This window comes from Panthera pardus, unplaced genomic scaffold, assembly GCF_024362965.1.
Source record: "Panthera pardus isolate Hobbes unplaced genomic scaffold, ASM2436296v1 HiC_scaffold_20, whole genome shotgun sequence".
NCBI lineage: Eukaryota > Metazoa > Chordata > Mammalia > Carnivora > Felidae > Panthera > Panthera pardus.
The window spans coordinates 89,715,814-89,729,190 of NW_026526766.1; the positions used below are offsets into that span (position 1 = coordinate 89,715,814).

The 13,377-nt window shown below is 54.3% G+C and overlaps 1 protein-coding gene across 1 annotated transcript in view; it reads left to right on the forward strand.

Annotated features, from left to right (window-relative positions):
- Positions 1–13,377, forward strand: part of CFAP77 (cilia and flagella associated protein 77) — a 130,868-nt gene that overhangs the window by 88,557 nt on the left and 28,934 nt on the right. Inside the window, exon 4 of the mRNA XM_019420729.2 lies at positions 11,016–11,121. Coding sequence (XP_019276274.1) covers positions 11,016–11,121 — 106 coding nt within the window. The remainder of the gene's footprint in view (positions 1–11,015; positions 11,122–13,377) is intronic.

A 13,377-nucleotide genomic window follows, 5' to 3' on the forward strand; every position in this document is an offset into this window, starting at 1 on the left:
CGGCTGTCAGCCCCCCATCCCCCCGCACGCACAAAGTGTCAGCCTAATGTTTGCAAATGATAATTTCCATTTCCCTGGTGCCTTCATCCGGGATCAACCCCTGGTCTGGAGTATCAATCGCGGAGCCGCAACGGTGGGTCGGGTTGAACTAATTTCAAGTTTCTCGCAGGCCCACCCCGAGTCGGGCTGACTGCGTTTCATTTTATTCCCCATTTTCCGCTTTAACACACTGAGTTTTGACACGGTTCTGTTGTTGGCGGAAACGTCAGGGCGGCGGGGGCGACTTCCCTGAGACGTTCCTGCCGGGTCGGGGGCGAACAGCTTGTCGCCGATGGGCACTGCTCAGACGCGGCGGGAATCCTCGGGACCACCCGTGAAGGCCTGAGGTTCCGGGGACGGGGCCACCAAGGCTCAGGACCCACCGGCCTTCTCTGCGCAGAGGGAACACCCTCCGGGGCGGCAAGGTGTAGGAAAACCATCAGGCCGCCCGGAAAGGCCACGGGACAGCGACGAGTGGATCCCGTGGACCCGCCTCGGGGTCACTGAGCGCAAGGCCCAACCGTCAGGGGGCAGGCTCTTTGGAGCCCGGATGGAGAACCTGGACGGGGGCCCCCAGCTCTGGCACCTGGCCGCTCCCTGTCAGTGAGCAAACCCGGGCAAGTTGCCTGATTTATCCGAGCCTCACTTTCCCCAGGTGAAAGCGGGAACGTTCTTCCTCACTTTCCGAGTCCTGAGGGATCAGTGGGAATGCGGCTGGAGTGCTCGGTAGCGGGCCTGGTATAGTACGTGCTCATTAAAACCGGAGGTGTTTCTGAATCGTTGTCTTCCGATGCCCAGTGCGGGGCCGGGAGGCACGGTGCCGGCCTGATCTGATTCCCTGGCCTTGTTCATGCCAACCCCCGACCCCTCTGTCCAGAGCCTCCCTGCTTCACTTCAGCTACCTTCTACTCATCCTCAAAGATCCAGCAAAAGGCTCAGAGAGGGAGCGTCCGACTCTTGACTTCGGCTCGGGTCATGATCTCACGGTTGGTGGGTTTGAGCCCCGCATGGGGCTCCAGGCTAGCAGCATGGAACCTGCTTGGAGCTCTCTCTCTCTCTCTCTCTCTCTCTCTCTCTGCCCCTCCCGCCCTCAAAATCAATAAAGAAACTTAAAAAAAAAAAGGCTCAGAGAGCCAGAGACGACTTTCCTCCTCTCATGCCCTTGCTGAGTTAAGTTGCTCTGAGCTCCAATTGGCTCTTGGGGTCGCAGAGCCCACGGGCCCCCCACACAAATGCCATCCTCACTGGCTGTGTGGTCTTGGGCGAGACAGTGACCTTCTCGGAGCCTCAGATTTCCCACCTTGAAACAGAAATAGCGGCATCTGTCTCTAGAGGGGTCGTGCTGAGGATTGAAGCCGCAGGCAGAAGTGGGGGCTGTGATGATTGTCGTTATTTCTGCTGCGTGTCGTGTCCCTGCCTTTCGGAGAGGAGATCGCCCACGCTGCTCGTTAGTGGAGCCCACTCGTGCTTCTGGCTGGGTCAAGTGGATGAACGGACAAAGGAGTAAGCGAACGCAGGGCTGAGATCTCATTCATGGCATGTGTCGTCCTTCCTCCCCTGAGTGGTCTTGGGTCCTCAAACCTACCCCCGCGGCAACAGTTGTGAAGCGTGGCTGTTGTCGCGCCTCTCCCTCTCTCCTCTTGCTCAGGAACCATCCATAGCTCCCTAGTACCTTCACGAAGACCTTCCTCTGTTATGACTCCGGCCTTGGCTATTTCCTCCCCAGTCTGTCGCCTTAGTTTTTTTTCTTTTCTTTTTTTTTTTTTAATTTTTTTAGTGTTTTCTATTCAAACAGCTTTATTGGGGTGTAATTTATAGACACTGAGATGGCTCAGGTACCCATTGGATGAATTTTGACAACACAGCCGGAGGCGGGGTGCCCGGTTGGCTCAGTCGGTACGGCATCTAACTCTTGATCTCGGGGGTCGTGAGTTCGAGCCCCATGTTGGGTATAAGGACCACTTAAAAAAAACGTATACACCTGGGTGTTCAATGAAACCGCAGCACATTTCCATGACCTCCCAAGTCCCCGGAACCCCCTTCCCTGCCTCCAGGAGGATCCCGCTGGGGACCGGCCCCCTGGGTCCGCTCTCCGTCTGCAGGCGGCCCCCTGGCAGACCCCTTCAGCCTCCGCGCAAATCGACTGGCATTTCCTCGGCTGTAGCCGGAGGGCAGGGGTCCGGGCTTTGCTGGCGGAATGTGCTGTGTGACCCTGGATCAGCCATTTGACCTCTCTGGGTGTGGGCGTCCCCACTCCCACCTTTCCCAGCTCATTTAGTGAGGATAAATAATTAAGACCTTCTGTGGGCACCCCCTCCAGCTTCTGAAAAGAGAGCCGCAGATAGGGTATAGCTGTAATTGTGACCACAGGGGCTCTCAGCCTGTGGCAAAAATCATTCATTTTGGGGTGGAAAAAACGCCTTTTGTTATTATGATTATAAAGAACCACATTGACTTTTAAAAAAGGCTGAGCATGTTTTAAAGTAGCAGCAAAAAGCAGTCGCAGAAGAAAACGAGGAAAATAGCTCCTTACGAGGCACCCTCGAAGGGTCAGGGACCCCGGAGAATGCTGAAACTGCCTCACAGCCCGGGCACCGCTGGGCCCTTGGCAGCCGCCTCCCGGTCCCCCGAGGCTGCTCGTGGGGAGTTCTGGTGTCATGGCCTCAGGGGATGGGGGGTGGGCTTGGACCCGTCACCCCCATTACTGGCTGTGTGGCCCTGGCTGGGTCACCTAACCTCTCAGACTTGGAATTCCTCCTTCCTTCCTTCCTTCCTTCCTTCCTTCCTTCCTTCCTTCCTTCCTTCCCTCCCTCCCTCCCTCCCTCCCTCCTTCCTTCCTTCCTTCCTTCCCTCCCTCCCTCCCTCCCTCCTTCCTTCCCTCCCTCCCTCCCTCCTTCCTTCCTTCCTTCCTTCCTTCCCTCCTTCCTTCCTTCCTTCCCTCTCTCCCTCCTTCCTTCCTTCCTTCCTTCCTTCCTTCCTTCCCTCCTTCCCTCCCTCCTTCCTTCCTTCCTTCCTTCCTTCCTTCCTTCCTTCCTTCCCTCTCTCCCTCCTTCCTTCCTTCCTTCCCTCCCTCCCTCCTTCCCTCCCCCCTTCCTTCCTTCCTTCCTTCCCTCCCTCCCTCCCTCCTTCCTTCCTTCCCTTCCTCCCTCCCTCCCTCCCCTCCCCTCCCCTTCCCTCCCCTCCTCCCTCCCTCCCTCCCTTTCTTGTCTTTTCTATATTATTCATTGCACAAGAGTCCCATAAGCAGTAAGTCGACTGCCCCACCCCCTGTGCCTGCCGCCAGCCCCGCACCCTTCCAGGCCTTTCTCCACCTGTCCACACCTGTGTGGATGTACATGGACGTGTATGCATGCCTCTTTCTCCCCCGACTTGTGTTTTTACACTTCCCGTAGGTCTCGGAGATCTTCCCAGGTCATTACACATGTGGCCGCTTCATCCTCTTTGGCAGCTATGTAATATTTCCTAATAAAGGTGCCGATAGTTCTAATGTGACCAGCGCAGGCGACAAGTGGGAGCCGCAGGGGAACTCTGCAATGTCCATGTCATGTTCAGACTCCGAGGGTCAACTTCTCCCCCGCCCGGCTCCTTTTCCCGGTGAGATCCCAGACATCCTAGGCTTTTCTGCTCACGTCCAGCACAAAAGACCATTTCCGGGCACCGGTTAAGATGTCCAGTCAAGCGTAGTAATCCAGACTTCTGGCTTCGCTGGGAGAAAAGTTTCTTCCCTCCCCGCCCTACCCCGGAAGCTCAGTGGGAAGGGACAGGGGTTGAGCTGTGCCCTGAGTGACCCACCCCCCCTACCCCTAGGCCCCAGGGTGGGCAGAGGGCTGACGTCAGGGCCTCTGGTTATTAACACATGGCCCGATGTGGCCTGGGAATATTTCACTTCTCATTCTCTCATCTGCTGTTACAAGTGAGACCGATCGACGGCGTCTACGTTCTCCTTGTCTCAGTTTGGGGTGATAAAATGATCTGAAGCGTTTATTTATTTATTTATCTTTTTATTTTGAGAGAGACAGAGACAGCGTGAGCAGGGGAGGGGCAGAGAGAGAGGGAGAGAGAGAGAATCCCAAGCAGATTCCTAGCTGCCAGCACAGAGGCTCAAACTCACAAACCGTGAGATCATGACCTGAGCCAAAACCAAGAGTCGGATGCTTAACTGATTGAGCCCCCAGGTGCCCCATGATTTGGGAAACTTTTTTATGCAAAGTCTGAAAAGCCTTGGAATATTGTTGATAGCAAGGCTGTGAGAGCCCGAAGACCGGGCCCAGTGCTCACAGCTCTCTTGATGTTTTAGGCACTTCAGTCAACCTTGAGGTTTTAAACTTTTTTTTTTTTAATGTGTATTTGTTTTTGAGAGAAAGACGGAGCACAAGCAGGGGAGGGGCAGAGAGAGAGGGAGACACAGAATCCGAAACAGGCTCCGGGCTCCGAGCCGTCAGCCCAGAGCCCGATGCGGGGCTCGAACTCACAAGCTGTGAGATCACAACCTGAGCTGAAGTCTGGCGCTTAACCAACTGAGCCACCCAGGCGCCCCATGGTCTTTTCATCTTCTCGAGAGGACCTTCCACAGAGCCAAAGTTCTTCGTTTTGAGGGGGTCTCATTTAATTTTTTTTTTTTAATGTTTATTTTTGACAGAGAGAGAGCGACAGGGCATGAGTGGGGGGAGGGGCAGAGAGAGAGGGAGACACAGAATCTGAAACAGGCTCCAGGCTCTGAGCTGTCAGCACAGAGCCCGACGCGGGGCTCGAACTCACAGACTGCAAGATCATGACCTGGGCCGAAGTCAGACGCTCAACCGACTGAGCCACCCAGGTGTCCCAAGGGGGGGTCCCATTTATAATTTTGTTTTCTCTTACGGATCATGCTTTTGATGCCAAGTCCAAGAACCCCGCACCAAGCGTGGCCTGAGCTCCTGACAATTTCCTCCTACGTGTTCTTCAGAAAGTTTTATTGGTTTACAGTGAAATCCACGATCCATTTTGAGTTAATTCTTGCAGAAGGTATGAGACTTAGGTGGAGGGTTGTTTACGTCCGGTTGTTTCCACGCTATTTGTTTAAAAAGACCTCTTCCTCCACTGAGAGGCAATTCCCGGGGCGCCTGGGTGGCTCAGTCAGTTGAGCGTACCGACTTCGGCTCAGGTCACGATCTCACGGTTCGTGGGTTCGAGCCCCGCGTCGGGCTCTGCGCTGACAGCTCGGAGCCCGGAGCCTGCTTCGGACTCTGGGTCTCCCTCTCTGCCCTCCCCTGCTCTCTGTCTCCCTCTCAAAAATAAAAAAATAAAAAATAAGTGTTAAAGACTTAAAAAAAGAGAAAGGCAATTTCCATCAATTTACTGCCTTTATCCTTATACCTCCTATCTAAGCCTAACTTCTAGTACCCCGAGCTGCGAAAAGGTGTATCTCCTGGCATCGTGCCCGATCTTTCTTTCTCTGACTCGCCTCCCCTCTTCAACGCCACAAACAATTACTGGAGCAGCGCCATTGGACACGAATCATTCCTGCCCTCACAGTGTTGGCCTTCAGTGGCCGAGGCCGGTCCCAAACCCGCGAACCAATGAACCGGTGCGCTTGTGCGAGGGAGGGCACCCGGCGAGGGCCGACCAAGGCCGGGCTGTCGCCCAAGGCCCCCCTGAGGAGGTGACCCAACGGCTGAGCCTGGAAGGCACAGGAGAAGCTGAGCGCGTGCCAAGTGCGGGGACCCCGTGGCCCCGATCTAGGCTGACGGTGAGGGGATCCGATTCAGGTCCTGACAAGCCTCTCCGCCTTTTTATCCAAGTTAATGAGCCAGAGCGGACACGGCCTGAACCTGCTCCCCCAGCCAGCCGGGCTGGGGCCGCCAGGGGCCCCCGAACCAGTCTCTGGCTCCGAGCCCCTCCCTGCCTCTTTCGCAGGTAATAACCACCGGCCGGAGGAGGACGACGACACAAAGCCGGTCAGCCCGGGCTGCGGGCGGGCCTCGAAGGAGGCTCTCGGTGATGTATGCAGTGGGGGCTGCTGGGAAGATAGCTCTTCTGCTGTGAATGGCCTCTTGGGGTAGATACTGGGAGATTACGCATCTCGTGTCATTAGAAAGCACGGCCATAAATTAGGCGGCTCAGAAGCATGGGGCGTGTAATAATTAAGCAATAAAAGTCACCACAGGGGTAAAGGAAGCAGAAAACAAAGAGCCACTGTTCGTAGAAACACTGGTGGCTGCTCTGTAAAGAGACCTCTGAGCTCGAGTGGCATTTCAAAGCCCGCTGAACCTCTGCTCAGATAGAGTCCCCGCTCGTTCCAGTCGCAAGGAGGTCTGTGTCCTGGGGAGTGAGGTTACACCAGGAAAACAGACGGATGGGGGTGGCTGGGTGGGGATTTAGGGCCCGGGCCCAACTCTGTAACCATCTCCGGGGCCCCCAAATCCCAAACCTGGAGGGGCCCCACGGGGAGTGGAGCTGGTCGGGTAAAGAGGCAATAGGGCAGGGAGAGGGGTGCGGCCAAATGACACCAGATACTCCCCCTCCGGCCAATCGTTGCTACACAAGCAGACGGGCCGCGTGGTCAGACTCACCCATTTCCAAGACAGTCTTGAAGGCTGGTTTATTGTGTAAAATTTCCCAACGTTGAAATGTCGACCATACTTTCAAAGTCTTTTAAGACTGCCGTGCAAACCAAACCAAACACCAAGCCAGAGAGGCTTGACGTTTGCCGTCTTGGGCCCTTGGCCACGCGATCCTGCGGTGGGGGGGGGAGCGGGGGTGGTGGGGGAAATCTCTTCTTGATGCTTCCATTTCTGCACCCCCTGGGCTGTGGGAAGATCGGAGCCTTTCCGGGGTGCTTGCATTTTCAGAAGTGCAAGGAGGCGGGGCGCCTGGGTGGCTCGGTCGGTTGAGCGTCCGACTTCGGCTCAGGTCACGATCTCGCGGTCCGTGAGTTCGAGCCCCGCGTCGGGCTGTGTGCTGACAGCTCAGAGCTTGGAGTCTGCTTCGGATTCTGTGTCTCCCTCTCTCTTTGCCCCTCCCCTGCTCATGCTCTGTCTCTGTCTCAAAAATAAATAAAAACATTAAAGGAAATTAATAAAAAAAGTGCAAGGAGGCAAGCCGTGGATCCTCCCCCCAGACAAAATGTCTATACACACCAGCTCAGAAATTACTGACCACAGCTTCTTGGGACTTAGGGGGCTAAGACTTAAGCCTGAAGTGTGGGTCCTGGACCGCAGCACCTGTGGCCACTCCAGACCTACTGATCCAGAACGTGCCTGTAACAAGAGCCCCCAGTGATCCAGGCGCACAGGACAACGGCCACAACGCTGCTCTGTGGCTCCTTCAGCAGTAAAAAACCCCTGTGATTTCCAGTCTTGGGACCTACCCTAGACACCACTCGTCATCCGCACAAGCAGTCTCTGGTGGTGTTTCCAAGGGTGAGCTGAGGAACCCCTGAGTAGTAGTTCCCCCGGGGCTGCCATGTGCATTTACACATTTATGAATCTCATCTCGAGATGCTAACTACCTCTGCAAAAGCCCTTTGTCCAAATAAAGTCATAGTCACGGTTGCTGGGGATTAGGATGGAAACACATCACTTTGAGGCCCACTACTCAGCCCTCGTCACCCGCATCAGAACTATTTCCTGGGGCGCCTGGGTGGCGCAGTCGGTTAAGCGTCCGACTTCAGCCAGGTCACGATCTCGCGGTCCGTGAGTTCGAGCCCCGCGTCAGGCTCTGGGCTGATGGCTCGGAGCCTGGACCCTGTTTCTGATTCTGTGTCTCCCTCTTTCTCTGCCCCTCCCCCGTTCATGCTCTGTCTCTCTCTGTCCCAAAAATAAATAAAAAACGTTGAAAAAAAAATTTTTTTAAAAAAGAACTATTTCCTGTATCTGCTAAAAATGCGATTTCTTGCTACTCCCCCCACCTCTGGGTTCAGAACCTCTGGGAATTGGGCCCAGGTGATTCTTTTTTTTTTTTTAATGTTTATTTATTTATTTTTGAGAGAGAGAGAGAGAGAGAGAGAGTCCCAACCAGCCTCCACTAGACGCAGAGCCCAACACAGGGCTCGAACTCACGAACGGCAAGACAATGCCCTGAGCCCAGATCAAGAGTCAGGCACGTAACCAACTGAGCCACCCAGGTGCCCCTGGGCCCAGGTGACTCTTATGCACCAAAAAATCTGAGACTCTCTGGCCCAGGGAAACGGAATTATCAGCTCAGACGTGAGCGGTAGAAAAGCTGGCCAGGATTGTTCACCATCAAAAGGAAGGTCAGAAAGTCATGACGGGGAAAGCAATGAGCGGGACTCACTCTTTCTTCTTCTTTTTCTCTTTTTACCTATTACGAAAAATTTCCACCATACACCAAAGCATAGCCAATAGTGTAATACGGCCCCATGATCCACTCTCGTCACGCAGGTTCAACCATTATCCGTACAGCCTGCCATCCGTGTCGACCTTTTCACTTTATTTTTGTAATGGATTCTATTTTTTGTGGAAGTTCCTCTTTATTTAATTTTTAAAGTTTATTTATTTATTTTGAGAGAGGGAGAGAGACAATCCCAAGCAGGGTCCTCACCGTCATGCAGAGCCGGTCATGAGGCTCGAAGTCACGAACCGTGAGATCACGACCTGAGCTGAAATCGGGAGTCGGATGCTTAACAGACTGAGCCACCCAGGCACCCCTGGAGGTTCCCTTTAGAAAAATTTTTTTAACGTTTATTTATTATTGAGAGACAGAGAGAGACAGAGCATGAGCAGGGGAGGGGCAGAGAGAGAGGGAGACACAGAATCCCAAGCAGGCTCCAGGCTCTGAGCCGTCAGCGCAGAGCCCGACGCGGGGCTCGAACTCACCAACTGGGAGCTCATGACCTGAGCAGAAGTCGGACGCCCAACCGACTGAGCCACCCAGGCGCCCCCGGAGGTTCCTTTTTAAAGCAAATTGTAAACAACATGCTATTCCACCCGGATGAACCTCCAACAGAAACAATAACTCCCGAACCTCAGCGAGTGGTTCCCTAAAAACCGCTTTCCGCGGGTGGCTAGTGCCCCGAAGAAACGAACTTTCCATTGTACTTAATTTTAACTAATTTAAATTCAAATTCTGAAACCGAACCTTTCGAACACCCCACGAGTATTTTTAAAGGTTTATATGTTGACATGATAACATTTGGAAGGCATTAGATTGCTAAAATATATTCATAAAACTAACGCCACCTGGTATGTTTTTCACCTTGTTACCAGAAAACTTTCAGTTGCGTGGGGCTGGCGTCGTGTTTCCGTTTGACGGTGCTTGTCTGGAAGTTTGACTGCCTTCAGGGTCACTTTGGTTTCATGCTCCCAGAGAAAGGCTGGCGGATGGTACTGGGTACCTCCTGTTGTATCATTTCTGGCACATGTCCCTTTGTCACTTTCAGTAATGGTAAGATTGATCGTTTGGGTGAATTTTATGTATATCTTACCACAATTAAAAAAAAAAAAAAAAAGGGCATTGGGGCGCCTGGGTGGCTCGGCTGAGTATCTGACTCTTGATTTCTGCTCAGGTCATGATCTTGCGGTTGGTGAGTTCGAGCCCCACGTCGGGCTCTGCGTTGGGTGCAGAGCCTGCTTGGGGTTCTCTCTTTCTGCCCCTCCCCCTCCCCTCTGTCTCTCAAGACAAAAACAATGGCTCATTCAGTTCAGCTGCTACAGCGACCCCCCCCACCCCCGTCCCGCCACCCGGCCCATTGTAAAGTCCCCCACCAGCCGTCCACTAATCACATGAGCACCACCGACGATTATTACCTAAATCCACGATTTCATTCAGAGCTGCACAGCAAATACTCCCTCCCCGCGATTCTATCATTCCTCCTACAGTTACCAGCTCAGGTTCTTCTGTACAAAACTTGTCCTCGTCACTTATTTGGTGACTCTGGATAGGTTCCACCTGCCCCCCTCCCACCCCTCCCCCCCACAGCCTTGCACAGGGGTGAGGCATACAAAATGCTCCGCACAGGGTAAGTGCTCTCCTAGACTGGGGACCCTTGTCAAGGAGAGCCAGAGTCAGAAACTAGAGGTGGTAAGGGTTTGGGGGTTTTTTTGTTAATGTTTATTATTATTTTTCATAGCGAGAGAGTGAGCATGAGCTGGGCAGGGGGGCGGGGGGGGGGGGTGCAGAGAGAGATAGAAGGAGAATCGGAAGCAGGGCCCGTGCTGACAGCAGAGAGCCCGATGTGGGGCTCGAACTCACGAACCGTGAGATCATGACCTGAGCTGACGTGACACACTTAACCGACTGAGCCACCCAGGCGCCCCCGAGGGGGTAAAGGTTTTACGCAGTACTACTTCCTGCAAAAGGAAGAAGAGTCTTCGTGCAGAACGGGGCTCAATTAGAGGCGCCTGCGTGGCTCAGTCGGGTTGAGCGTCCGACTTCCGCTCAGGTCATGATCTCACAGCTCGTGAGTTCGAGCCCCGTGTCGGGCTCTGTGCGGACAGCTCGGAGCCTGGAGCCTGCTCTCAATTCTGTGTCTCCCTCTCTCTCTCTGCCCCTCCCCTCCTTGCACTCTGTCTCTCTCTGTCTCTCAAAAATAAACATTAAAAAAATTAAAAAGAAAAATTAAAAAAAAAAAGAACAGGGCTCAATTGTGAATAGAGCACAGGTGGGGCTTTATAGCTGGGGAGCAGGGTGTGGGGGTCAGGGAAAGAAAGCTGCTAAGGGGACACATCCAGGACAGGGGGACGCTTGCTGAACCCACCTGGCGGGATTCTTGGTGAGGGCAGGCCAAGGTGATCAGATACGAAGGCAGGGACGGGGTAGGGGACGGATTCACAGATTCTTTATGAAGAATGGCTTCAGCAGCCCAAGGACAAGGCCTCGTTGAAAAAAAAGGCTCCAGGAAGCCTGTCTAGAGGGTCTCTGTCACCGTGTCCCAGCCCGCAGCCCCGAAGGTCAGGTGGGCGCCCTCGGTGGAGAGAAAGCAGAGGGGACCGCTGGCCTGCCCAGGCCTCGAGCCTGCCTGCCCTTTGTCCCTGCAGGCCTTCTACCCCTTTCTTTGACCTGCTGCAGCACCGGTATCAGCAGCTCTGGGTGCAGGAACAGAAGGCCACCCAGAAAGCCATTAAACTGGAGAAAAAGCACAAGGTAAGTGCACCCCCCAGAGTGGCGAGGCCCCTGTTGGGGCGGGAGCAGAGGGAGGGGCTGGCCCGGCAAAGCTTCGAGATGGACATTCGTGCACCTTTGTCACTGGGGTCTGGGGGGGTGGGAGTCAAGCCTCCTGGTGCCATTGGCTACAGGGATCTTGGTGACGGTCACGCCCAAGCCCATCTCAAGCCCTGAGAGTGGAAGGTTCTGGCCCCGGCCCTGCCTCTGTGTCAGACTCCCGGGGTCTCCCGACTCCCAGCGGGGGAACTCCTTCCACCAAACCTCCCCACGGCTTTGCACATCGGGAGATCTGATTTCGAACGAATCTGGCAGAAATGCGCCCAGTTTTACCTGTAAAGAAAAGGCTAATAAGGCAGGCTGCCATAAAGAGCACATTTTATTACTCTTTAGGAATACGCTTTGGGGGCGTGTGGCTGGCTCAGCCGGAAGAGTGTGCGACTCTTGATCTCGGGGTTGTGAGTTCGATCCCACGTTGGGGGTCGGGATTACTTAAATACATAATTTTTTTTTTTAAAAAAAGGAATACAGTTTGTTTCACATGAAGCTGACGGATAGGCCACACGCTGGACCCCTTCCCGTACATCACGTACCTCGTTTCATTGATGTTTGACAAAAGTCCCTGACGTGGGTGTCATTCCTGCTTCCTGGGCACGCAAATTGAGCCCCGGGGAGGCGGTGCCCGCGCAGGGAAACTGAGGCTGAGGACAGAACCGTGCCCTAACGCTGCCAGTTGCTAACGGTGTGTGAGCTGCAGCCCATCCAGGCTGAGGTTCACGCAGCGCTACACAGATTTCATTAGAAACGCGACCTTAGTGTCTCTGGTTGTTACGGCAATCGCGGCCAGTCCGGTCCCTACGCCCAGCTCGGTGCAGACAGCTGGGCCGAGCACACACCTGTGTTCCTGCGTCCTCTCTCCTGAGCAGCCCGTGAGGCTGGGCTCTCTGTGTGGGGAAACTTAGGCTCCGAGGGATTGAGAGCCAGGCCTGGACCTGGGTGTGTCCAGCCCCAGAGTCTCGGCTTTTTTTTTTTTTTTTAATTAAAAAAAAATTTGTTTAATGTTTATTTATTTTTGAGAGAGAGAGAGAGAAAGAGACAGCTCATGAGTAGGGGAGGGACAGAGAGAGAGGGAGACACAGAATCCGAAGCAGGCTCCAGGCTCCGAGCTGTCAGCACAGAGCCCGACGCAGGACTCGAACTCACGAACTGTGAGATCATGACCCGAGCCGAAGTCGGACGCTTAACCGACTGGGCCACCCAGGTGCCCCTTAATTTTTTTTTTAATGTTTGTTTACTTTTGAGACAGAGAGAGACAGACCGAGTTCGAGCAGGGGAGGGGCAGAGAGAGAGGGAAACACAGAATCCCAAGCAGGCTCCAGGCTCTGGCCTGTCAGCACAGAGCCCGACGTGGGGCTCGAAGGCATGAACCACACGATCATGACCTGAGCAGAAGTCGGACGCTCCACCGACTGCCGTCTCCTTTGATGGCGAGGTCCTGCTCTTGCTGATTAAGGGAGTGCCCATCATGGAGTTCAGCAACGGGGTAAAGATGTTCTAGAACCGACCTGGGGACTGGAAGAGTCTTACCAAGGATTCTGGCGTCTTCAGGCCAGGCCAGGAGAGGCACCGAGGGACAGAGGGTGCCAGTCTCCCCAGCCCCGTGGCGGGCTGCCAGGGCCCCTCCCGCGCTGTTCTTGTCGTCGGTAGAGTAAGAGACACCAGCTCATTAAAAAGCAGAATGCCGTAATAACATTTTAAAAGCAGCCCATGACTAGTTTATTCGCTAATGGCTCAAGAAAAGAGTCAACGTACTATGATAACGACCAGTTTCAGAGGGAGCCCTGCCATGACAAACTGCTTTATAGCTCCAATTTGGTCGTGGTTTTTAATTAGCGGCAATTTCACGGCAACTCAGAGTGTCGCGAATCCGTGGCAAACCAAGCTCCCATCGTCTGACTCTAGAGACGGCCCGTGGCCAGTGCCCCTCCTTGTTCAGCAGAGCACCCCACTAATGCGACGGCTCCACCCCAAGCACTGGTGGGGACCCGGGGTGCTCCGGGGCCGAGGGTCTAAGTTCCCTCACTGGGCGAAAAAGACCCTTAGTCGGAGGGTCCCGGTCCCCTCATTGGGCAAAAAATCGGTCAGGTCAGATGAGGGCCCGCCATGCCGTGCCTGGTGCATAGAAGGCACTGGGAAAACACTTGTGGAAACAGCCCCAGGGTTCTCTTCCTGTTCCAA